Here is a 26093-nt window from a genome sequence, read left to right on the forward strand (position 1 = left end):
AGAATTGTTGATGGCTTATTTTGGGGAAAGCCTTACGAGAGTAGCCTCCGAATGGTTTATGGATCAAGACACGTCTCGCTGGTATGTCTAGAATGACATGGCACAGGCCTTTGTCAAACAGTTCCAATACAACATTGACATTGCCCCAGACCACAATTCTTTTTCAAACTTGAAGAAGAAATTAGCTGAAAGTTTCATGGAATATGCCATTAATTGGAGAGAGCAAGCGGCCAGAGTTAAGCCACCCATGGATGAGCACGAGTTAATCACTGTCTTCCTTCAGGCTCAAGAGCAAGATTATTTTCAAAACACGATGTCCACAGTGGGCAAATCCTTCTCGGAAGCAATCAAAATGAGAGAAATGGTAGAGAATGGTCTTAAGACAGGCAAAATTATAAGTCAAGCAGTTCTTAAAGCCACAACTCAGGCTGTCCAGGTTGAATCTGATAAATTCAGTGACACGAATGAGAAGGATGAAGAAATCATGATGACATCAGGGTCGAAAAGAGGTCCTAGGAGAATGTCTCAAAGGTATGGCCAGCTTCGTATGTTTTCCGATAACTCCCTTGAGCATTAATATCCACCTCAGAACCCACAATACTCTGTTACTCCACCTCAGTATGTTGCTCAACCACCAAATCACCCAAGAAGGCGAGCACGAGCATCACAAAATTTTCAAGTGTCATACGGCCCACATCAAAGCCAGGGGTATAGAAGGGAATAAAAGCTGAAAGATAATTTTACACCAATAGAAAAGTCCTATGCAAGCTTATTTGAGAAGTTAAGGCATCATGACTTGATTTCACCCATTCATCCAAATCATGTGGGCCCATGTGCAAGAAGCTTTGACCCTTCTAAAAGGTGTGAATACCATTCCAATGCCCAGGGGCACAATGTTAAAAGCTGTCGGGATTTGAAAAGAGAAATAGAAAGGATGATCCAGGAAAAACTGATTGTGACCAAAGACAGTGACACCCAGAATATTGTGCAGAACCCTTTACCTGCACATGATGATGCACACTTTGTGGGGATGATTCCCGGTGACATGGAGTATGAGAATCCTCGCGAGAGCTTGCCGACTGAAATTGGAGAAGGCCATGGTGATTCTCATGAGCAAATTTGTGGCTAAATGTCGAGCTTAGAAATTGAAAAGTTATTCTCTCCTTACTAGGAAGGAATCTTGGTAGCTTGTTTTTATGTTTTTTATACTATCTGGGTTATTTCAGGGTTGTCATCCAGATTTTATTTGTTTTGTTGAGTCAAACTCTTCTATCCCTCCATTCTTTTTGTGTGAGTCTTGTCTGTCTATTTAGTTTCTATTTTCATTATCCGGGTTATTTTTGGGTTGTAACTCGGATTTTATGTTTTTTACCCCTTCATCTTTATTCAATAAAATACAGTTTGTCCTTTCATGTCATTCTATTTATAGTTCTTTTCTCGCTAGTTCTAATGACATGACATGCATGCGGAAATTTTGGCCAGAGCTTAGAAACTGATTTAATCTAGAATTGGATAAAAACACTTTTGAGGATGAATAAAGAGTTGAAGTACTTTGGAAATAAGGTCGAATAAAATTCACCTTCAAATCATTGTGAAGATCAGGCTTGAGGATGTTTAATCAATTGAAGTTTATTGAAAAGTTTGACATTAAGGGATGGAAAGTGTCTTGTGACCACGTCACACCACGAAGACAGACATGTTCGTCAATGTTGTGATCAAGAAAAGTTACTATGTTTGGCGTTCTCGAGGTTGGAAGGCCCTTTTTCTGCTACCCAAACACTTTATACCCTTTGTCACCCCTTTGAGCCTGTGTTATTTTCTTTGGCCACCTTCTTTTGGAATCAAGTTTAGAGTCGAAAAAAAATAAAAAATTAAAAAAAAATAAAAAAGAAAAAAAAGAGTCCATGTCCCAAAAGTACAAACTAGGGCAATTCTTAGAAAGTTCAAGAAAAAAAATGAAGAAGAAAAGAATTGTCAAAGGTCTATGCCCTCAAAAAATAGAAGCTGAGGCAACTTGTTTTGAAAACAAAAAGAAACAAAAAGATAGAAAAAAGAAAAACAAAAGACAAAAAACACAAAAAGAAAAATGAAAAAAAAAATTAGTTAGGTCAGATGTTTGAACTACGTTAGACCTGATTCCTTTAAAAGAGGATACGTAGGCAGCCTCACGGTTCGGTCCAGCCAAATAAGAATTCAAAAAAAAAAGAAAAAAAAAGAAAAATCCCAAAAAATCCCCAATAGCTAAAACTGGGGCAAAGATTTTATTTCATTTTTAAATAAGTCGATCCCAAAAATTGTCAGTATACAACCCCGTCATCTTTAGTCTGTTTTAAGCCTCATGTCGGCTTTTCGTCCAACCCTATCCAAAAACCTTCCAAATAAAAACTTCCCGACATGCCTTCAAGAATGCCAAGAGAAGCATGCAATGAGCAACGGTTGTCACATGACATATAACACTGTCAAGTTACTCACAAAAAGTAAGAAAAATAAAAAGAAAAAGAAAAAGAAAAATGAGAGTCTTACTAGTCAAAACCCTCACGGGCACAGTAAGGTGACGGTAAGTAGAGATGAATAAATGAGAGAGGCTTGTTGATGAAAATTCCTTGGGGCACCATTAGTCGAAAGTGAGTCGTGAAGCTGAAGCAAAGGATTTGCATAAACAAGCCCGACTTCAAAGGTCATAATAATGGTAAAAGGAAAGATTGGATTAGCTTGGTAGATCATCCGTTAAGTCAAAAATGCATGTCATAATCATTAAGGCTAGTTATTGAAAAAAGAAAAGAAAAAAGAACTCTTCCTTCTGTCCTTTCGACAGGGGCATTTCTTGTTAATACTTGTTTCTTTGTATCATTGTGTCCTTCACTCCGAGTCGATCCTTGTCAAAACAAGCAAGAAAAGATTTCAAAATTTGCTACCAGCTTTTCAATTGCATAAAGCAAATTTGGCCAGCACTAAGTTGTTTCTGTCAATATACCTTGAGGATTCATACAAAAGCTTCCCCAAAAAGACTCTTCTCAACCTACTTGGTGCAAGAAAGATAACTGGTGATTCTCTTTGCCAGACAAATTGCTCAAAAAGCAGAAAGTCATTCAAGATATCGGAAAGGGTCACCTAGGAAAAGATCTCCAGTTGAGATAAGGCTGATTGAGCCGCAAGTACAAATGATACTAGGTGTGAAAAAATTAGGGTTAATGTTGAGCAAAAGTCTCTTGAAGCCAACTCAATCTGATTGAGCAGAAGCCAAGCTGCCCAGGACTCAAGGCCACAAATCGACCACCATTTTCAAAACAGACAAATTTTTCTTTGTATGAAACAGGAACAAAGTGGTGCAAGGAACGTGATTCAAAAAGAGAAAAAAATGAAAAAAAGAAGAAAAAAAACAACAAAAAAAAGAGAAGAAAAAGAAAAGACAAGGAAAGCCGACAAAGGGAAAGTTCTCAAATCTTTTCCTTTATTTGTCTTGCTATTGTGCATAAAATCTTGCAATTGATTTTCACATTTTTCCCTGTAGGATCAAAAGTCCTAGTCTGATGGATTTTCCTCTCAATAAAAATCTTAGTCTGATGAATCTTTCTCCTAAGGTAGAAGACCTAGTCTGATGAATCTTTCTCCTAGGATCAAAATCTTAGTCTGATGAATCTTTCTCCTAAGATAGAAGACCTAGTCTGATGAATTTTCTCCTAAGATATAAATCTTAGTCTGATGAATCTTTCACCTAAGAAAACAAAAAAAGGGACCTAGTCTAATGAACTTTCTCCAAGGATCAAAATCTTAGTCTGATGAATCTTTCTCCTAAGATAGAAGACCTAGCCTGATGAATCTTTCTCCTAAGATAGAAAACGTAGTCTGATGAATTTTCTCCTAGGGTAAACGTCTTAGCCGGATGAATCTTTCTCCTAAGATACCAAAACAAAAAAAACAAAAAAAAAAAGGCCTAGTCTGATAAATTTCCTCCTAGGATTAATGTCTTAGTCTGATGAATCTTTCTCCTAAGCTAGAAAACCTAGTTTGACGAATTTTCTCCTAGGATATTTTGAAAAAAAAAGGAAGTCTAGATTTGAAAAAAAAATGGGTCAATTTTTAGTTTTCTTAAGTTATCAATGTTTAGTTTTCTTGAAATCAGGGGCCCCGCCTGGAGAATAGGGCCAGTCTTTACTTTAGTCAAGCTTAGTTTATAGTTTTCCTAGTTTATTCTTTATTTTACTTTCATCATTGCATCAATAGCATAAGTGGTTTACAGTTTTGCTAACAACTTACAAATCTTCCTAGTGCAAACTGCGGCAAAAAAATTCTTTTGTCTTATCAATTTTGTTGCAATCAGGCGCCCACCTGGAGAACAAGGGAAGACAGTTCAAGTTTCAAGGAAAAGCAGTTTCAAAAGAAAGCAGTTCAAGTTTCAAGGGAAAGCAGTTTCAAAGGAAAGCAGTTCAAGTACAGCAATCAGGCGCCCACTTGGAGAATAAGGGAAAACGGTTCAAGTTTCGAAGGAAGACATGTCAAGTTCAGCAATCAGGCACCCACCTGGAGAACAAGGGAAATCCTTTCAGAATCCAATTCAAGTTAGAAGTAGCAGAAGCTCGCCTCAAAAATGCGGGTCGACAGGGGTCCGAGATAACAAAAAAGAAGCCTCAATCAAGAATAAAAGAAAAAAAACTGAACCAAAGTGCAGAAGCGGAGAAAAGATGTGGGCTGCTCAAGACATAATTAAATTCACAAGCTCTGCATGTCCCGTCTTGATCTGAAAAATCTGAAGAAGATTGAACCAACACCTGCAACTAACAAGCATCAAGATTCAGATTAGAGTCCGTATGAAGAACCAACCAAGACTCAAGATTAAGCTTCAAAAGACTCATAGATAGGAATTTTGTAACTCGTAACTGATAGGCTTAGTTAGTCTTTTTCATTTTTGATTTTGATGTAATAATGGGACCGTGGACCGGAAACTCGGCGGAATGGCACCTCGACCGGCTCTCTACCTCGGCATTCTCCATCATCTTACTCACCTCTGAACTACATGTGGCCCGATTCCTTTATAGCCAAGGATATGTAGGCAGCTCAGATATCAGGACTTGGTCACACTCCCCTTTTCTCTTAGTTTTGGTCTCCTTATATAAGGGTCGGGTCAAAAAACCTGTCTAGTCGTTCTTTGTCTGAAAATACTTCATCTTTCCAGTCAAAGAGGGGCAGCTGTAGACATGTGATTTTTTACCCTCCCCAAGATTTTACATATTTTAGCATGTAAATATTTAATTTAGGCCTAATATAGCTATTCAACTCATTTTTACTCTTTTACTTTTATTTTATTACAAGAAAACGAAAATTACAAAAAATAGGTTCATTAATGTTTTATAGTCATTTTTTTAAACCTTGAAAAGAATACCAAAAAATAGTTTTGTTTTAAAGGTCAGTCTTATTTTAATAATTATTTTTACTTAAGTAGGGCTAATTAATAATTTTGATAATATTTTTAGTTAATTAAGCTAAGTTTAAGCCTAGCTAGTCATAAAGGCCCAAGTTTCTATCTCATTCCTTAAGCCCAATACCCAATACCCACTAAGCTAATCCTAGGGACCTTTCTAGACTGTTTTTGGAACACTAAATAAATAAAAAGACCATAAGGACCTAAGAGAAATTAGCACAAAAATATACATTTAGACTTAGATCTATATAATAGGGGTAATGCCTAATGCTGAAGGGGACCTAAAAACACACACACAAAAAATACGCCTAAATATACTGACATCCGCCGCTGAACTCAATAAAAAAACCCCCACCCCTTTTGGATCGTCTTCTCCATTTTTAACAGTAGCAGACCTTAGGAAATCGAGTCCGCCGTTGGTCTTCTTCAGAATTCAAAGAAAAAACAAAAAAAAAATGAAGACACCCTAACCTAGCGGGAAAATTCCAAAAATTCTTCCACAAACTCTTTCATTTTTGGAGAGCTTCAGCCGCACACTTGATTAAAAGGTTGAGATGAAACGACAATTGGTTGGAACCTTCTGCTGCTTTGGATCTTCTTGATGTACTTTCCCGATATCTTTAGCAATTCTAATAGCATCAGCAGTAGCATCAACCAGTCGCCTTCCTCTCCTAAAAACCAGCAAAAATAGTCCAAAATCCAGCTCGAAAAATAGCCAAAAACAACCTCGAAATCAACCGGAGTTCAGCGGTCTAGTTCGAGTTTTCCAGCGAGTTTCCAGGCTGTCGGAGAGGCGGTTCTGAGGTCATTCGAGGCGATGAGGTCGTTGGAAAGCATTTCGGTCCAGAGTTGTCTAATTTTCGAGTCGATTGTAACTGAGGCTCAAATTCAACCCAAAGGTCCGATATTTTAACTCCTTCGTCTATTTTTTCCATCAGTTACAGGCTGCTACTTTTGTCCCTTTTCTCCTTGTTTACATGTTTTGATTTCAATTTTACGTGGCTGTGTGGATAGTGAATTATATATATATTTTTTAATCAAACAGTTGTTAGTATGTATAATGGTAGAAACTGGCCCGTTATTTGGAGAAGTTCTTGGCTTATAAGAATTTATGTTAAATGTTTAGGAGTCAGGTGATTTTTAAGACTGAAGGTGTAAATTTAGGGTACGATGGAAAAAAAATAAAAATTAAATTAACCTTATAAAGAAAAGTATAAAAGTAGTTGATGACTCTTTTATTCATTTGGCACAACACCGTCTCCTCACATTTGTCGCGTAGAACTCACGGAGAAACCCAACTACTGATGGTAACCACCTTAATTACCCAAGCTCCATAAAATGAATAATTCTTTACTTCAATATTTCTTTAATTCATGACCTTTACAATTACTCTCAAAGGTAGAGATTGAATAATATTTAAATGCGCTAGTTGCTTTAGGCGCGTTATAATAAAATTGTCATAGCTACAGGTACGGTTCCCATGACGAGGTGCGATGCTTAATTTCTAAAAATTTGGGTGTGCATTTATGTGACCCAAATCCAAATCTCAACAGCGTTAGATAAAATGTGTCATGGACCGCGGGTGCATTTATGTGACGTGGTTCAAGACGTATCTTAGATGACGTTGAATCTTTCCTAAAAAATAATTAAATAAAAGCGGTTTTAAATTTAAAAATACACATAGGTTTTTAAGTGTTTTCAATAAATAGGCCAATAATAACAGTTGAGCGATCGTGCTAGAACTACGGAACTCGGGAATGCCTAACACATTCTCCCGGGTTAACAGAATTTCTTACCCGAATTTCTACGTTCGTGGACTGTAACACAGAGCCAATCTTTTCCTCGATTCGGGATTTGAACTGGTGACTTGGGACACCATAAAATTATTTCAAGTGGCGACTCTGATTTTTTAAAAATAAAATAATCACGTTTCGATTGTCACTTAAATTGGAAAAACTCCCTTATATATCCTTCTAGGGTATAGTAAAAAGGAGGTGTGACACATGCGTACATGTTTTGCCATTGGGGCTCGACTATTCTATACGGAAACGGTTCATCCAACCGTTTGGGACATTACAAAGTTCTCCTATCGAGACCGATGTCCTGAAGTAATTTCCTTGCAACAAAGTAGACATTCGAGGGCAATGCCCTACAGTACTTGAGGCTTATTGTAGGGAACCTCGGATACCGTTGAATTTCTCTAAGTCAACACGACAATGGTTGCCTCATCAAAAACCTCATCTCCCATTTGGGACAAAAACCGGTCCAAGGGTGTCACGACCCAAACTGATGGGCCACGACGGGTGACCGAGTCCTACCTATCAAACACCCCTAAGCATGTATCTAAGATATAAACCTGAATAACATCTGTTGAATTACGAGAATAACATACATGAAGGAAACCTACCCAAAAGGCACATGTACCTATACGTGCAACATACGTAGGGCGAGCCAATAAGGCTGCTATAGACAACTGTATACCTCAAAACTGGAAGCCAGCAAGTCCGGCAAGGCCACATACTATCCAACTGTACATAACTATCTACAGACCTCTAATAGAAATACAATTGTACAAAGACGGGACTGAGTCACGTCATACCCATATATATATATATATATATACAAACATATCGTACCAAAATAAAAAGCAGCTCCGAATCAAGTGGAGCACGCCAACTCTCGCTGATCAAGGATCCTAAGAAGGGGGACCATCAGCTTGTCTACCTGCACCTGCGGGCATGAAATGCAGGCCTCGTGAAATAGGGTGTCAGTACGAAAAATGTACTGAGTATGTAAGACATAAAAATCAGTGCGTAAAAGACATAGATGAAGCATGGAAATTAGAAATCCATCTGTAAATCTGAATATCTTTGTAAATTTTGAAACATTTATAATGTCATGCATGTGCATATAAAAATGTCGTGTCATGCATAGGTATAGGTGTACATAATATCATCAAGCCTCTGAGGGCATCCCATCATATCGTCTCGGCCACTGTGGGCAACATCATCAACATATACCAACTGATCAGGTGGTGATGCGTATATAACGTCGTAATCTTTTTCCCATATCCCATATAAATATAATATGCATATATGCGTGTATATAACGCCATCTGGTCATGGGTCAATGTACATGTATAAATGCATGAAATGTATAAGAATATACATTAATAAGATCTTCTCGGAATGCCATAAAAATTAATATACCTTTCGGATAAACTTTATCAAATAAATATTTTTCTGAGACCCGTGAACAGAAGATATAATAATAAATCACATGGGAATTGAGAATATAGGCACTCCTAATATCTCTATGAATAGAGTCATTTATGAAAGTTTCGTATTTTGCTCGTTTTATTTGTATTATGTGGATCATGCCAAAAACAAAGAACAAATAGCCTTAACATACCTGGAGTAAGAAAAAATCCGTACAATATTTTTGGAAAAGATTGTACAGTACTTCTTTAGAACCGCAAAATTTTACGTTGCTACGGTTCTAACATTTCTCGTTGGATTTCCTTTAGTTGCAAGAATTCACGTTTTTGATGAAAACTTTAAGAATTGCTAAGTCCTATAGTACTCCTTAACTTATCAATTTATAGCTAATGTTTCAAATTGTAAGGATGGAAGTTTATAGGAATATTTTTAAGCATTTATATATCTAAGGTAAAGAAAGAAGATCACATTTGAAATAAGCTCACATCTGAAGTGCAAAGCTAACGTTTAGGATCTTTTGTGTAAGGAATTATTAAGAAGTGAAGTGGTGTTGCTCATGCTTTAAAGATATGAAGTATTGTTTTTAATTATCCATTTGTTGCCACCTATTCTAACGTGACAATGAGTCATTGTTTGGAAAGTGGTTGGCTGCCACATTTTTGGAGGGTAGGATGGAAATTATTAATCTTTATCCACTTATTAGGTAATTAGGTAATGTCCTATTACCTGGTAAATTAATAATTACCTACATAATTAAGAATTATCTCACATTACTTAAATTAATACTTATTTTTAATACACTTTACGTACCTTACTATCGTGGTCTTGGGGTATCTTTTATGGCACTAGTCCATAAAGACATGGTATTATGGCTCGGACCGTATTTTACTCCAAATCGGCAACCTTCAACGAAACTCATTTTTTTTAATTCGTGTACCTTTTATCCTTCATGACACTTACTATCACTTGTTATAAATAGCATAAATACGTTTACCTCAAGATAATCTCATCACTGAGTCTACGTTGATTAACTGAAGCCGAAACTTTTAACATACGAAAACGTGAGATGTAACATTCTTCCCTCCTTAGAAACATTCGTCCCCAAATATTTGACTTTCCGGGATCTATATAACCTTGGCAGAGTCGCCTTTGCAACAACACTACTACCAACTCTTCCTTAAGGTTACGACGTCTCAGTCGGACCCTTCTCTAGAGGAGGAAATAAGTAGGGATATTTAGACTTCATGTCTTCCTCGGCCTCCCAAGTCATTTCTTCCACATTGTTGTTTCTCCAAAGTACCTTTACGGAGGCTACCTCCTTATTCCATAGCTTGCGGATTTGTCGGTCTAGGATGGCAACCGAAATTTTCGTGTATGACAAGTCCTCTGTAATATGTACATCATCTGTGGATACCACTCGGGTAGGATTGTCAATGCACTTCCGTAATATAGATACGTGAAAAAGCGGATGGACAGACTCTATTTCCGAGGGCAATTCTAACTCATAAGCTACTTGGTCCACTCTCTGAATGATCCTATAAGGCCCAATATACCATGGGCTAAGTTTGCCTTTCTTGCCAAACCTCATCACACCCTTCATAGGTGACACTCTTAAGAATACCCAGTCATTAAACCCGAACTCTAAATCTCGTGGTCGCACATTAGAATATGACTTCTGACCACTCTGAGCTGTCAACAGTCAATCCCGGATAAGCTTTACTTTTTCTATGGCTTGCTGAATGAGGTGTGGCCCATGTATAGATTGTCCAACATCAAACCACCCTATAGGAGATTTACGCATGAGCCCATACAAAGCTTTGTACGGAGCCATCTGGATACTGGAATGGTAGTTATTATTATATGTGAACTCAATAAAGGACAGATGATCATCCCGGATACCCTTGAAGTCTATCACTGAAGCTCGTAACATATCCTCAAGTGTTTTAATATCACGCTCATCATGTCCGTCTATCTGGGGATGGAATGTCGTACTGAGACTTACCTAAGTCCCTAATCCCTTTTGGAAGGATCTCCAGAAGTTATTTGCAAATTGAGCTCCTTCATCCGAGATAACAGATACAAGGACTCCATGTAGTCGTACTATTTCCTTAATATAAAGCCTTGCATAATCCTCTGCGGAGTATGTAGTCCTAACAGGCAGAAAATGGGCTAACTTTATAAGCCTATCAACAATCACCCATATCGAATCGAACTTACGCTGGGTACGAGGTAAGCCTACAATGAAATCCATATTGATTACTTCCCATTTCCAAGTCAGAATCTCTATAGCCTGCAATAATCCACCGGGTTTCTGATGATCAATCTTAACTTGCTGACAGTTATGACACTGAGCAACAAACTCCGCTATATCCTTTTTCATCTCGTCCCACCAATATACTTCCCTGATATCATGATACATCTTTGTAATTCTGGGATGGATAGAATAACGAGAATAGTGAGTTTCTCCCATAATCTACCGACACAACCCTGCAACATTAGGGACGCATAATCGTCAACGGTGTCTTCTCATTCTGAGGGGTGGTATCCCTATAATGAACTAACACAGAATCCTTGTACTGGCATTTCTTCACTTTAGTTAGTAACAAGGATATTTTTGTATTCTGAATAGTAATTCCAATATCACATGAGTCCAGTAACCGAACTCCAAGACTAGCTAGCTGATGAATCTCATGGGCTTTTCTCCTCTTTTCAAGCTGTAAATATGACAGGTTACTCATAGATCTATGGATGATGGCGTCGGCTACTACGTTAGCATTCCCCATATGGTATAAAATATCAACGTCATAGTCTTTAAGTAGCTCCAACCATCTCCTTTGACGTAAATTCAATTCCTTTTGCTTGAAGATATACTGGAGGCTTTTTATGATACGTATAGATATCAACATAAATGCCATACAAGTAGTGCCTCCACATCTTTAGTGCAAAAATCACTGTGGCTAACTCTAAATTGTGGGTCGGGTAATTCTTCTCGTGCTTTCTTAGTTGAGTAGAAGCATAAGCTACAACTTTACCATGCTGCATCAGCACATAACCCAATCCAACTCCTGAAGCGTCACAATAGATAATGTAACCATCGGTTCCTTCTAGGAGCGTTAGAACCGGTGCTGAAGTTAATCTAACCTTTAATGCCTGGAAACTTCGTTCGCAACCATCGGTCTATTAAAACTTGGCTCCCTTATGAGTTAACTTACATATGTATTCTAGTCTTTCACAATTCATGAAATTTCCCTCTTCGAGGGCCCAAACTTCATCTTTTATCTATCATAATTACGCCCTTATTCCACAACTAGGGCAGCATTTCAACTATTCTAAATGTTACTAGTCTTAGACTCATTTGAGTTCATTCAAGCTATACTGAGACTTCTATAACTTAGAGAAACTATCAGCTCTCTTATGAGCTTAACCCCAAGGACTTATCCATTCTCGTCACCTTTTCACTCATCTTTTCTTATCCTTCCCCGTGCCTTCCTAAAACCTTGTCAAAGGTGATGAAAGGGAACAAAATCCCTCTACAAATGTCTTGTAATAACCTACCAAACTGAGAAAGCTATGAACCTTCGTCAGTGTTGTGGGTCTAGGCCAAGTCTTTATTGCCTTGATCTTTTGTGTATCCACCCGGATGCCTTCACCCAAAATGATATTCCCAAGGAAAGCTACATAGTTCAACCAGAATTCACATTTAGAGAATTTTGCTACAACTTCCTTTTTTGTAGAACTCTGAGCACAATACTAGGATGATCTGTATGCTCAGCCTCTGAACAAGAATACACCAATATATCATCGATAAATACAATTACGAACAGATCTAAAAAAGGCATGAACACATGGTTCATCAAATCCATAAATACTGCTAGGGCATTGGTCAAACCGAATGACATAACACGAAACTCAAAGTGCCCGTATCTGATCCTGAATGTTGTCTTCGGAATATATTCCTCCTTAACCCTTACCTGATGGTACCTGGACCTAAAGTCTACCTTTGAAAAACACTTGGCACATTGCAAATGATCAAATAAATAATCAATCCTCGGGAGCGGGTACTTATTCTTGATCGTCACCTTATTCAACTGTCTATAATCAATACACATCCGTAAGGAAACATCTTTCTCCCTCACAAATAACACATGTGCTCCCTATGGTGATGTATTAGGTTTGATAAAGCCATTTTTAAGTAATTCCTTTAGTTGTTCCTTCAACTCTTTTGCCTCTGCTGGGGGCAATTCTATAGGGAGGAATAGATATTGGATGAGTATCTAGTAGTAGGTCAATAGCAAACTCAATTTCTCGCTCTAGTAGAACACCCTGAAGCTCATCGGAAAAAAACATCGGGAAACTCATTAACCATAGGGATGGACTGAATGGTTGGTAACTCTACTTCTACATCCCAAACCCTAACCGAGTGATAAATATAGTCCTTTCCTGATCATCTTCCTTGCCTTGAGATAGGAGATAAATTTACCTCTCGGCGATGCTGTATTACCTTTCCATTCTAAAACACGCTCTACCGGGAACTGAAATCAAACCATCTTTGATCTAAACTTGATGTTATCATAAAAAAAAGTCCAACCAATCCATACCCATTATAACATCAAGTTCTACCCAACCGAACACCACGTACTTTATCCTTGTTTATTATCAAATCTATCATGGGCCATTTCGGGCCATATCCATATATATAAGTAACAATATTAAAACATAACTCGCATAACTATTTTATAAAAAAGGTTTATATACATAGGGGTCGACCAGGCCGTAGACATGTCGTACCCAAAACTATATACAGAATACTGTCTGCAAAACCTCTAAGTAAACACAACCATAATATATATACAAGTTGGGACAAGGCTCCTTACATCCTTATAAAACAACCTAACATATGCAGAACCCTGAATTGGTAATACTCCCAGAAGAAGTGGAGCTCACCAACCAAAAGCTGACATCTGGAGGAAGTCTACAGTAGAGGGTCCTTGCCTCGTCTTATATGAGAACTTCGATCAGACACACTTCGAAGCAGAATCTTCATATCCTTATCAGTTACCTTCCTCCTCTTGTCCTAACTACTATTTTCTTCCTCTGCGTATCCCATAACATACACGGACAAACCTTGATTGATGGACTCCCAAGACTGTGGACTATCTGGAACCTTAGAAGAGCTGGTGTCTGCCAATATCTTGATATAATTTTAAGCCTGAGGGGAACCTAGTTCTGCCAATCCATGCACCATTCCTCTTATACCCTGATCAATGGTCCCTGATAATGAAACTAAGGGCCTTGTTGAGGTTGAAACTCCCACCACCTCATCTACTGCCGGCGAAATTGAAACAACTCGAACGGATGACTCGTATGGATCCTCGGATGGATCCTCCTCGATAGAACCCACGATCTTCGATGGATCTGAATCCATAGTATAATTTATATCTCTTTCTAACACCTTCGTAGCCTTCTGACCCGTGCTAGCGGTTGTAGTCTTCGGAGGCATCGCTGAAAATGTAACACATCGTTAGGAACATAAACTCTTATATCGCACAATCTAAGATAAAAAGAGAAGATAACATCCTATATGTCCTGTAGCCAACTGCCTATAAGTATGGTGCACAACAAACCCATAAAAAAGACTCAACTAGACACGGTCTGTAGATAACCCTAGGACAGAACTGCTCCGATACCACTTTTTTCACAACCCAAACCGATGGGCCACGACGGGTGCCCGAGTCCTACCTGTCAAACACCCCTAACCATGCGTCTAAGATATAAACCTGAATAATATCTGCTAAATTACGAGAATAACATACATGAAGGAAACCTGCCCAAAAGGCATATGTACCTATTACGTACAACATACGTAGGGCGAGCCGACAAGGCTTCTATAGACAACTATATACCTCAAAATTGGAAGCCGGTAAGGCCACATACTACAGACCTCTAATAGAAAAACAACTGTACAATGATGGGACTAAGCCACATCATACTCATAGCCACGTCATACCCATATATATATATATATATATATATATACAAACATATCGTACCAAAATCAAAAGCTGCTTCAGATCAAGTGGAGCACGCCAACTCTCTTTGATCAAGGATTCTAAGAAGGGGGATCGTCAGCTAGCCTACCTGCACCTGCGGACATGAAACGCAGGCCCCATGAAATAGGGTGTTAGTACAAAAAATGTACTGAGTATGTAAGGCATCAAAATCAGTACGTAAAAGACATAGATGAAACATGGAAATAAGAAATCCATCTGTAAATCTGAATATCTTGGTAAATTCTGAAACATTTATAATGTCATGCACGTTCATATAAATATCGTGTCATGCATAGGCATAGGTGTACATAATATCATCAAGTCTCTGAGGGCATCCCATCATATCGTCTCGGCCACTGTGGGCAACATCATCAACATATACCAACTGATCAGGTGGTGGTGCATATATAATGCCGTAACTTTTTCCTGTATCCCATATAAATATAATATACATGTATACGTTATATAATGTCATCTTGTCATGGGTCAATGTACATGTATAAATGCATGAAATGCATCAGAATATACGTTAATAAGATCTTCTCGGAATGCCATAAAAATCAATATACCTTTCGGATAAACTTTATCAAATACGTATTATTTTGAGATCAATGAACAGAATATATAATAATAATTCACATGGGGAATCGAGAATATAGACACCCCTAATATCTCTATGAATAGAGTCATTTATGAAAGTTGCGTATTTTGCTCATTTCATTTGTATTATATGGATCATGCCAAAAAGAAGAAAGGGATAGTCTTAACATATCTGGAGTAAGCAAAAATCCGTACAATATTCTTGGAAAAGATTGTACCATACTCCTTTAGAATCGCAAAATTTTACGTTGCTACAGTTCTAACAATTCTCGTTGGATTTTCTTTAGTTGCAATAATCCACGTTTTTTATGAAAACCTTAAGAATAGCTAATGTCCTGTAGTGCTCCTTAACTTATCAATTTATAGCTAATGTTTCAAATTGTAAGTATGGCATGTTATAGGAATATTTTTAAGAATTTATGTATCTAAGGTAAAGAAAGAAGATCACATTTGAAATAAGCTCACATCTGAAGTGCAAAGCTAATGTTTAGGATCTTTTGTGTAAGGAATTATTAGGAAATGAAGTGGTGTTGCTCATGCTTTCAAGATATGAAGTGTTGTCTTTAATTATCCATTTGTTGCCATGAGACATTGTTTGAAAAGTGTTTGGCTGCCACCTTTTTGGAGGGGTAGGGTGAAAATTATTAATCTTTATCCACTTATTAGGTAATTAGGTAATATCCCGTTACTCGGTAATTAACCAATTACCCACATAATTAAGAATTATCTCTCATTACTTAAATTACTACTTATTTTAATACACTTTACGTACCTTACTATCGTGGTCATGGTTATCTTGTATGGCACTAGTCCATAAATACAGGGTATTATGGCTCGGACCGTATTTTATTCCAAATCAGCAACCATCAACGAAACTCATTTTCTTTAATTTGTGTAACCTTTATCATTCATGACACTTACTATCGCTTGTTAGAAATAGCATAAATACGTTAACCTTAAGATAACTTCATCCCTAAGTCTACGTCGATTAACTAAAGATGAAACTATTAACGTATGAAAACGCGAGATGTAACATCGGTAAAAAGAGTGCAACGCGTTCTTTAAGGTCCAAAGCTTCATGACGATCCTTGTTGAAAACCTGTAAGTGTTAGTCGAAAAAATAGAAAGGATTGGACTGGGGTCGTATCTTTATTCGAATGGTGGATATTTAACCTGATCTTCCTCGGCATCCAACCCCATGAATTTTGACCTCGATCATTTCTCATATCATTTCGTGCAAAGCTTTTCCCTGGCTTGCTGCTTCTACGGTCTGTGTTATACAGTTGATATCGATCTCTAGCCGACCTCGGCTCTCGATCGACGTCTCTTTTGATCCTATCCATGGGCCTACAAGGATAAACGGACCTCGAAGGAATCCCCAGTTGATTATCCTCAACTCTAATCTTCGACTGGTATCGATTATGTACATCGGCCAAGTGACTGCCAGGTATTCGAGTAAATTTTGCTTCAACTGATGTGAAGCTATAGAACTCTAAGTTTTGAGACCTTGAGTGAAAGCTTGAACAACCCAATCATCGGTGACCGGAGGCAAATCGATTCTCTCTGCTTGGAACCGAGATACGAATTCCCTGAGCATCTCGTTATCTTTCTGCCTTACTTTGAAAAGGTCTGACTTCCTCGTTGCAATTTTAATGGCTCCGACATGTGCTTTTACAAAGGAATCTGCAAGCATGGCAAATGAATTAAAAGAATTAGGGCGTAAGTTATGATACCATACCAAGGCTGTTACGCCCCACAATATTTTGTCGATATTACGTCTCACAATATTATATTACAATAATGTTACATCATGCCTGAGATGTTATTGATAGACAAGGATCCAGTGCGGGACGTAAGTTAAGATAAAGGAGATGACCCATGAAAGATTACGTAGAATATTGACATGAGAATGAGCCAATTAAGTAGTTAGTAGTTGATTCAGGAAGAGCCTAGTTATGTCTAGACAAGATGATACAGACAAATCAACAGATCGTGCAAGATAAACATAGTGAATCCCAACACGGGAAATTCAGTCTCGCAGATGTGATATTATAATACTTGAGAAATGTTCAGATTGGAATCGGGGAAGTTAAAGGTACCATATGAATGTTATGGAAATAAAAGATAGTCTCACTAGGAAGACAGTCAAAACATCAGTTCAGGAGCAACCCTACAAGCACAAGGGCATGGAAATAAGTAACTACAGATAATTATAGGCAAGGAAGAACATCAAAAATTCTGCCAAGTACACAAAGTAATAAGCTCGCAGCTTCACAAAAGCCAGAAGGTCTTCCCTAAGTGCTACAACGAAAGATTAACTGGTGAAATAAGGAAGAAGGCTTCAACCTAAGCACAGTGACCTAAAGAGAAAATGGTCATATAAAAAAACAGTCTCACTACAATATTGTATGCACTCCATGAGAAAGTGGCACCTACCATGGCTAAGGAACGGGAAGAAAAATCAAAAGTAATATGCAAGATCATGTGAGCTGCATAAAAATTTCCGGCATGAGTGGGAACTAGGATAAGCTAAGTATAAACGCAACAGAGGGGTAGAAAGACCAGGAAAAGTAATTGCCTACATTTAAAGAAAGCTGAGAAGGAATGAAAGGAATAGTTAGCTATGTTATGAATGCACTTAAGAGTTTGGAGTTTTATACATGCAACATATATGTTGACAATCATACAAACATAGAAGACTTCGGTATAAGTTAAAGGAAAGAATTGAGCCCAGGGCATAGACAAAGTATTGAGTTGTTAGAAGATTATATCATGGATATTCCATAATGCCCATGAAAGGTTAAAGTAATGACTAATACCATGAGCTGCAGATCGAGAGATAACTTAGGCCTACAAAAAGGCTGATCACAAGGAAGAAGAAACTAAAGAATTACAATAACAAAGTAAATCAGGAGTCTGATTATTGGACACAGAAAATTATAGAAATCATGATTGAGAACATTGCAGGATTGCTCTTAATATCAGAGGTACAATAGAGATAGCACAGTAGCCATATTCTATAATGGTCTACAATAAAGTCAGTTAGAAGAGTATCAGCCTTATAAAAAGTCAATATGAAGCTCTCATCGAAGTGTGTATACACTAGAGTTTCAAGTATTATAATAGAGCTTCAAGTTATGGACATGAGTTATACTTATGTGGAAGGGAGATCATGAAAGAAATAGAAAATACGATGCAAGATTTAAGATAAGTAAGGTAAAGGTGAACAATGTACGAGATAATCAAATACAGTAGGTTGTGAATAGTCTATACTTCGGATAAAAGGCTGGAAGCACGAGGATTTAATATCCAGAAATGATAGTGGCATCATCAGTGGCATATCTTATAGCATATGATTTCTAGGTATCGAAAGGTCTAGTTAAGAAAGTAAAAGAAGAGTTAGAGACAATGTGATGTCTCGCTTGATGTTCCAGAATGACTTAAGGAAACCTATGATGCAAGCAAGTTGAAGGAAGGTTGCGAGTAACATAAATAGATATGGGTAGGTCGCAAGCTTAAGTATGGAAGAGCAACAAGGTTTTAAGAAGGCAAGAGTAAGGATACGAAAGGGCAAGTGAGAAAGTGACGAGAATGAATAAGTCCTCGGGATTAAACCCATCAAAACAAGCGAGCTAATAGTTTCTCTAAGTTATAGAAAGCTCAGTATAGCCTGAATGAACTCAAAGGAGTCTAAGACTAATATCATTTGAAAGAGATGACGATGTAATTGTGGTAGATAAAGAATGACATTGGGCATTCGATTGAGTAATGATTTGAAGAAAAAAAGGATTTCATGGACTGCATAGGATTCGGATACCCCCACCCTTCCCCCATAAGGTGAATCACATTTAGATACTATGAAATACGATTATGGAAATCACTTCAAATATTTCTCGATGCAATGTAAGCCCTAGTGGCAAGGTATTACGTAAGAAGTTTCAAGTTATCAGTGGTACATTGTAGATCAATATTGAGGCAAATCAAAATGGATGGACAAAATTCACAAAGTGTGAGCTGAGATTAGGTCGTCATTCTTAAGATGAACAATAATGAGGAAGCATTAAAGGACTTAGATTTATATATATAGGATAATCAACAAGAGTAAGTTGGAATTTAGTAGCAGCTCTCAGCAACAATAAATCGAAGTAAGAGTTATGGTATAATATGACATACCTAGATGCAGTAAAATCATGCAAATAGGTAACCAGGTCTATGAAACAAGATGTAGCAATATTCGTAATTTTAGCGAAGTACCGAGCAAAGAAATTTGGTATACCTACTAATGCCTAGAGGGACATTTTATCAAGCTCTATATGTGTTTGAAAAGTGAGGTCTACAGATTGGCTAGAAGCTAGAGCAAAAAAAAACGCATAGGCGCACTTACAAGGTCAGTGTCATACAGGCTGCATGAGAGAAGGTAGCAACGGTTACGAGATTGGAAAGATTTCGACCACGAGTAGTGGTATGAGAAAGAGTCCTAAAGGGGGGAATTCCCTGGCCTTTCGATTTATTCACAGAACATCTGCCTAAATGGAAAGGAGAGTGTTAAGGTATTCACAAGATCTATAAGTTATGAAAATGATAAGAGCATCAGTCAACATTTGAGGAAGAATGCTCCAAAGGGGCGAATGATGTTATGCCCCACAATATTACGCTGATATTACATCTCACAGTTTATATTACGATAATGTTACATCCTACAGTATTATATTACATTGATGTTACATCCTGCAGTATTATATTACGATGATGTTACGCCTTGTAGTATTACATTACGATGATGTTGCATTTTGCAGTATTAAATTACGACGATGTTGCACCCTATAGTGTTGTACGTTGAATTTATCGTAAGGTAACTGACATCAGTCCAAGAAAAAGATGTTCAGAGAATATAAGGATTATGTTATTTCACAAGTGATGAGTAAATTCGTAAAGATGAGAGGGGAAGCAAGTCAAAGAAATGAATTTTCGTCCAAGTTTGGCATGTTGGGAGAAAATACGGACCGAGCGTTAATACCCGATATTTATGGACTAGTGTCATACAAGATACCATATGACCATGATAGTATGATATATAAAAGGGTATATAAAATAAGTAGTATTTTAAGTAATTTGAGATAATTCTTAATTATGCGGGTAATTGGTTAATTAATTGGGTAATGGGATTACGGAGTCTAACGTGGCAGCAAGACCATGTCCTAATTATGACTCATATTATGAGTGAAATGGTGGAAAATTTAAGTAGTATGTGGCAGCAAGACCTTATCCCAATTATGACTCATATTATGAGTGAAATGGTGGAAAATTTAAGTAGTATGTGGGAGCAAAATCTTGTCCAATTTTCTTTCTAAGATAAGGAATTAGAACACCTTAATGATATGAAATTATGAAGAGCATATGTTCCAAGATCCATGCTCACGTCATTTTTGATCATGTGAATTTATAGAAAGGTCTCATAGAAAATTCTTAGGACACAAGAACTCAGGAGTTCAAGATTAAGCATCTTGGCAATGTGACTCTAAAGAAGCCGGTATAATCTTTCTTAAAAATATCATACGGATTTTTCTTACTTCAGGTATGTTAAAGCTATCCCTTCTTTCTTTTGGCATGATCCATACGACATAAACGAAACGTGCAAATGCACAATTTTCATACATGACTTTATTCATAGAAATATTAGAAATGCTTATGTTCTTGATCCCCCATGTGTCATATTATTCTATCATCTGTTTATGGGTCTCAGAAAAATACGTAAGTTAAAAAACTTTACTTCATGATATTATTCAAAGGCATAATGGTCTTATGACACTCCAAGAGATTTTATTAACGTACTTTTCATGCATTGCATTCATGTACATTGACCCATGACCAGATGACATTATATACGCGTATATATGTATTATATATGTATGTATATGGGATATGGAAAAAGTTATGGCATTATATACGCACCACCACCTGATCAGCTGGTATACGTTGATGATTTGCCCACAATGGCCGAGATGATATGATGGGATGCCCTCAGAGGCTGATGATGTTATGAAACATGTAACACGATATGACATTCATACGCATATGTATGACACTATAAGTATTTTATGATTTATAGAGTTATCCAGACTTACAGGTTGAGTTAATTACTCTATATTTCTTCCATGTCTGTTATGTACTTATTTATGTGCCTTACATACTCGGTACATTTTTTGTACTGACGCCCCTTTTGCCTGGGGATGCTGCGTTTCATGCTCGCAGATCCCGATAGACAGGTCGAGAGTCCTCCAAATAGACTATCAGCTTAGTGGAAAATGTTGGTGTGCTCCATTTGCTTCGGAGTTGCTTGTTTGGTTAGTATGATTTAGACATGTAGTGGTTGGTATGGTTGGACTCTATCCCGACCTTTATAAAAATTTGCTACTCTTAGAGGCTTCTAGACAGATGTCATGTACGTAAAAGATTGTATGGCCTTGTCGGCTCATGTTCAGTACACGAGTGGTTATCTTGGTCTTATAGCTTGTACTTCATATGTATAAGTCTGTATTCCCTCATGTTTACTCCGTTTCATTTACCTATGATAGAATGATATAAAAGATATATTACGTTGGTACTCAGTTGAGTAAGATACTGGGTGCCCGTCGCAGCCCATCGGTTTGGGTCGTGACAAAGGCGCCCTTGGATAGAGTCTCCGCAAACTTCTTCAGCAGTACAAATTCAATTTCGTCATCTTCCAAGTCGTTTCCTTTTATAGAGCATGTATGTGAGGTGATGTGTTCATTCGAATCGGTTGTCTCGTTATACTTGGGAATCTCGAGCGTAGAACTTCTTGGGGATTGGCTTTGGAGCCGCACTAGGGGGAAGGGTCTTTGCACGAACTTTTTAGAATCTAGTCCTTATATGATCGGGGGTGCCCCTGTATTTGATTAACATGGGAATTATAAGTCTCCACATTTTTGTCATTATCCTCAATCCTCTTCTCCCCAGACTCAATTCTCTTGGTGAGTTCCTCAAGCATCCTCATAATCGTGGGGTCAGTCCCTGAGCCATTACCGTTTGGTCTCTCTGGCACCGGCTCAGTACGTCGAGTATTCCCTGTTTCAACCACACTTGGAATTTTATCCTGACTTTGAAGTTGAGCGATGTCAATCTGTTGAGCTTGTAGCATCTCAAATATTATTTGGAGGCTGATTCCCCCCGGCTCCTATACCCTATGTTCCTTCGCCCCCGGATCGGGCTTCCCTGCGTATACTTCCTCAGGGGTCCGCGCCTAGATCCGCATTCATAGCAATGTGTGAACTAACATCGACTAGTTCCACATTTGCCACTTCCTCAGGGTTTATCGATGGTACACCGACCCCTGCATTGTTGTTTTTCCCATGAAATCCAAGACCATCGTTGTCGTGTATAGGTGCATTTTGCGAGTCTGACATGTTTTTACATGAGAACAAAAATTCTTGACAAGAACAAGTGTAAAAATAACGTGTGTTATGAGAATCAGTACTGAAATAATCATTATTATCTTTAGCCCCACGGTGGGCGTTAAACTGTTTACCTCGAAAATATGAGTAACACTTAAATTTGATTTGTGGTTTTAAAGATACGTGATTTAGTTCAATACCAATTAATAATTAAGAAATATGAAGTATAGATGAAGGAAATAAGCAAAATCAAACCAGTAGATAAGTTAGTAGGCAGTATCGACCTCGAGCTCAAGCGACCTCGAGGTGAGTCAAGAAAAATAAAGCAAGAAATATAAAGTTAAAGGACAATTCTAATGAATAATGAGCGAAAAGTGAGATAGTATATTCTTTTGTCAATGATTAGATGATCTTTACAAATGATTGAGGTCCTCTTTATATAATAGGGGAACCCTAAAATAGGGTACATTTCTATTTACAGCAAGGAATCTTATTGGTGATAGTTGTATAACCGCCTAGTACGGATTTGTACTAATTCGTACAAATCTATTCTGGAATTTACTCTATGATCTTGGGGACGTGGCGGGAATCTTGTCCTTCTGTAACAAACTCATAACGGCACTGTTTCGGAGTCTGTCGTACTTGGCTCCCATGTTCCTCGAGCACTTAGGTCTTCGCGCCTCTTATTTACTTTCGAGCCCGTGGTTGGGCTATATCGAACTTTTGTCCTCGGTGCGACTTCTCGAGCCTACAAAATCGGAGGCATATGATTTTGACCGTATACATCGTGCTCGCTCCAAGTCTATTTCGATCTCGCTCTTCAAGTGACCCTCGAGCCCACTAAATCGGGTAACCCTAATTTCTACCGTATACAAATATAATTAAATTTAGCATTAGAAGTGCGTGATTTTTGTGCAATATTGTTTTTAACATTTTCTCTATCTGTCAAATATTTCGGATCTAGCGAACTTCGCTTCTTAATTTATGGATGATTATTGGAGTCGCCTCCAATCTTTAGCGTTAAGCAATAATGTTCTTTTTAACAATACATGTGTTTAAACTGCTGAAAGCTAATTGAACTTCGTCATATAGTGACTGATGAATAATTTAACCTGATCAAACCGTACCGATTTGGTTATGAGATTACAAAACAGTTGAGCAGTTAATTAAATTAATACTGCTAGCCTTTAAATTGCTTCCTCGCAGGCTTCAACAATACACGAAAAAGAATTTTTATATTCTTTTATATGTACATTGGTTGCTAAGCAAATACCGAACCACAAGGTCCAATAAGTCACCCCTCGTGATAGATTTTTCGAGGTTGGCGATATTAGGAGCCGACCTTTATAGAAGTTAACGCAAAGTATTGAATTACATTAAGGCATAATACATAATTTACCCATCAGCTTTGCAGCGAAATCCCTTGTTACACACTTCTTTTTCGCGAAAAACTTTTTACCCGATCAACTTTTCAAAAGTGGGTCTAAGACACACTACTATTGACCAAGTAGCACTCACGTGTTTACACACACAAAAACGCACGTGAACCCCATAAAAAATTCCATATTTTATCTCCCTTCCGCACAAGAACCCCTCCCCCTCCCCATGGTTTTCTTCCCCACATAGAAGTTTTGAAAGAACATAAAATTTCAGATCTAAAAGCGATTTTTGTTGGTTTATTATCTAAATATAGTGAAAGTCATTTATTTGTGATAGATTTAAAAGTTTTAACAATAGTATTAAAGGTTTGTGAGAAAAATCTAGACTCCACCACTATTGGGGTATTCAAAAAGCTTAAAAATTCAATTGGTCTTGTTGATTATTGGATTGTTGAACTCAATTTGTTGCTCAATTTTCTCCGACTAGTTGATTAGATAGTGTGGTTGAATTTTGGTGTTGGTGAAAACTTTCTCACAAATAACCATGGTGGCGGCAACAATGGTGCTTAGGATAGAAAATGGGAAGTTGAATTTTAATGTTTTTCTCACAAATCACATTAATGTGATTTATCTTAGATACACTTTTGAAATATTAGTGGATAAGTAAAATATTTTCTGTGAACGAGAGGTGTGTAACATGAATTTCGCTGCAAGATCGATGGGTAAACTATTTATTTTGCCTTATAGAAAACCTACAAACTGCAAGTTCTCACCACTTTTTACCATGAGCAAAACCAGTCTTGAGCTAAAAGGCTTTAACACTATATATACTTGAAATCTTTTCAGCATCTTTCTCAGTTTCTCTGGTTCATTAGATATACTTGTCTCAGTATACTTGTTTCTACTAACGCTCGATCTATTCAAGATGGATAGCTCGGAATCTCTCGAGGAGTTACTTATGATGAATAGCGAGGAATCTCTCGATGAGTTCCTTCAGTCCATACCAAAGGTACACCGGTGGGGAAATAACGATCTCGTAAAGCTTAATGGTGTCGGGATTGATCCCAAATATGTGCCAAACGCAGTTCGAGCTCTAAATGACTTCAAGCCACTTCCTAATGATGTAATTCTGGCCTCTTTTCCAAAAACGGGCACTACATGGTTAAAATCTCTCCTCTTCTCCATCACCTATCGCTCTTTTAAAGAGTCATTAGCCAATATCCACCCACATGTACTTGTTCCTACGATTGAGGTCCAGGGTTTTGAAGGATTTGAATCATCAACTCATGATTCAAGGAGGCTCTATGCAACCCATACTCCGTACCAGATTCTAGGCTCAACTCATGATTTATCTAACTGTCGAATAATTTACATTACAAGAAATCCAAAGGACACGCTCATATCAATGTGGCATTTCACAAATAAAATGAAGGATGCAGATGGATCGTTACCCCTTGAAGAGGCCATAGAGAATTTTTGCTCTGAAATAATTCCTTGTGGGCCTTATTATGACCATGTTATGGGATTTAAAACGGCAAGCTTGGAGAAACCTGAATATATTTTCTTTATAACTTATGAGGAGCTAATGGAAGACACAAAAACTCATGTCAAGAGATTGGCTGAGTTTCTCGGTTGCCCATTTGACAAAGAGGAGGAAGTTGAGGAGGTAGTGAAGAATTGCAGCTTCGACATTCTGACCAGCCATGAAGTGAACAAATCTGGGGATTTTACTTCTTGGTTTCCAGTTCCTTTCAGTTCTTACTTCAGACAACGTAACATTGGGGATCATAAAAGCTATCTGGACGCTAAAACAATTGAGCATATTGATGCACTGACAAAAGAAAAGTTTCATGGAGCTGGTTTCATGTATGGCATTTAACATTTGGTTCTACTTTTTTCTTTCAGATTCTTCTTCTTTTTTTTTTTTCGTTGGTATTTTCTGTTTTTCTCTTTCTTTTTAGTTTTTCAAGTACCTGATTGTAGTAATTCCTCTCAGTCCAGTTTCTTTCCTTTCA

At 37.6% G+C, this 26093-nt stretch overlaps 1 protein-coding gene across 1 annotated transcript; it reads left to right on the forward strand.

The window, feature by feature from the left end:
* The first annotated feature begins 5529 nt into the window (after window positions 1-5529).
* LOC107792747 (cytosolic sulfotransferase 17-like) lies at window positions 5530-26093 on the forward strand. Its single transcript, XM_016614977.2, has 2 exons — window positions 5530-6318; window positions 25004-26093. Exon 2 carries the CDS (start codon window positions 25004-25006, stop codon window positions 25955-25957), a length of 954 nt encoding a protein of 317 aa, XP_016470463.1. The 5' UTR covers window positions 5530-6318; the 3' UTR covers window positions 25958-26093.

This window comes from Nicotiana tabacum, chromosome 16 (assembly GCF_000715075.1).
Source record: "Nicotiana tabacum cultivar K326 chromosome 16, ASM71507v2, whole genome shotgun sequence".
NCBI classification, from domain to species: Eukaryota; Viridiplantae; Streptophyta; class Magnoliopsida; order Solanales; family Solanaceae; genus Nicotiana; species Nicotiana tabacum.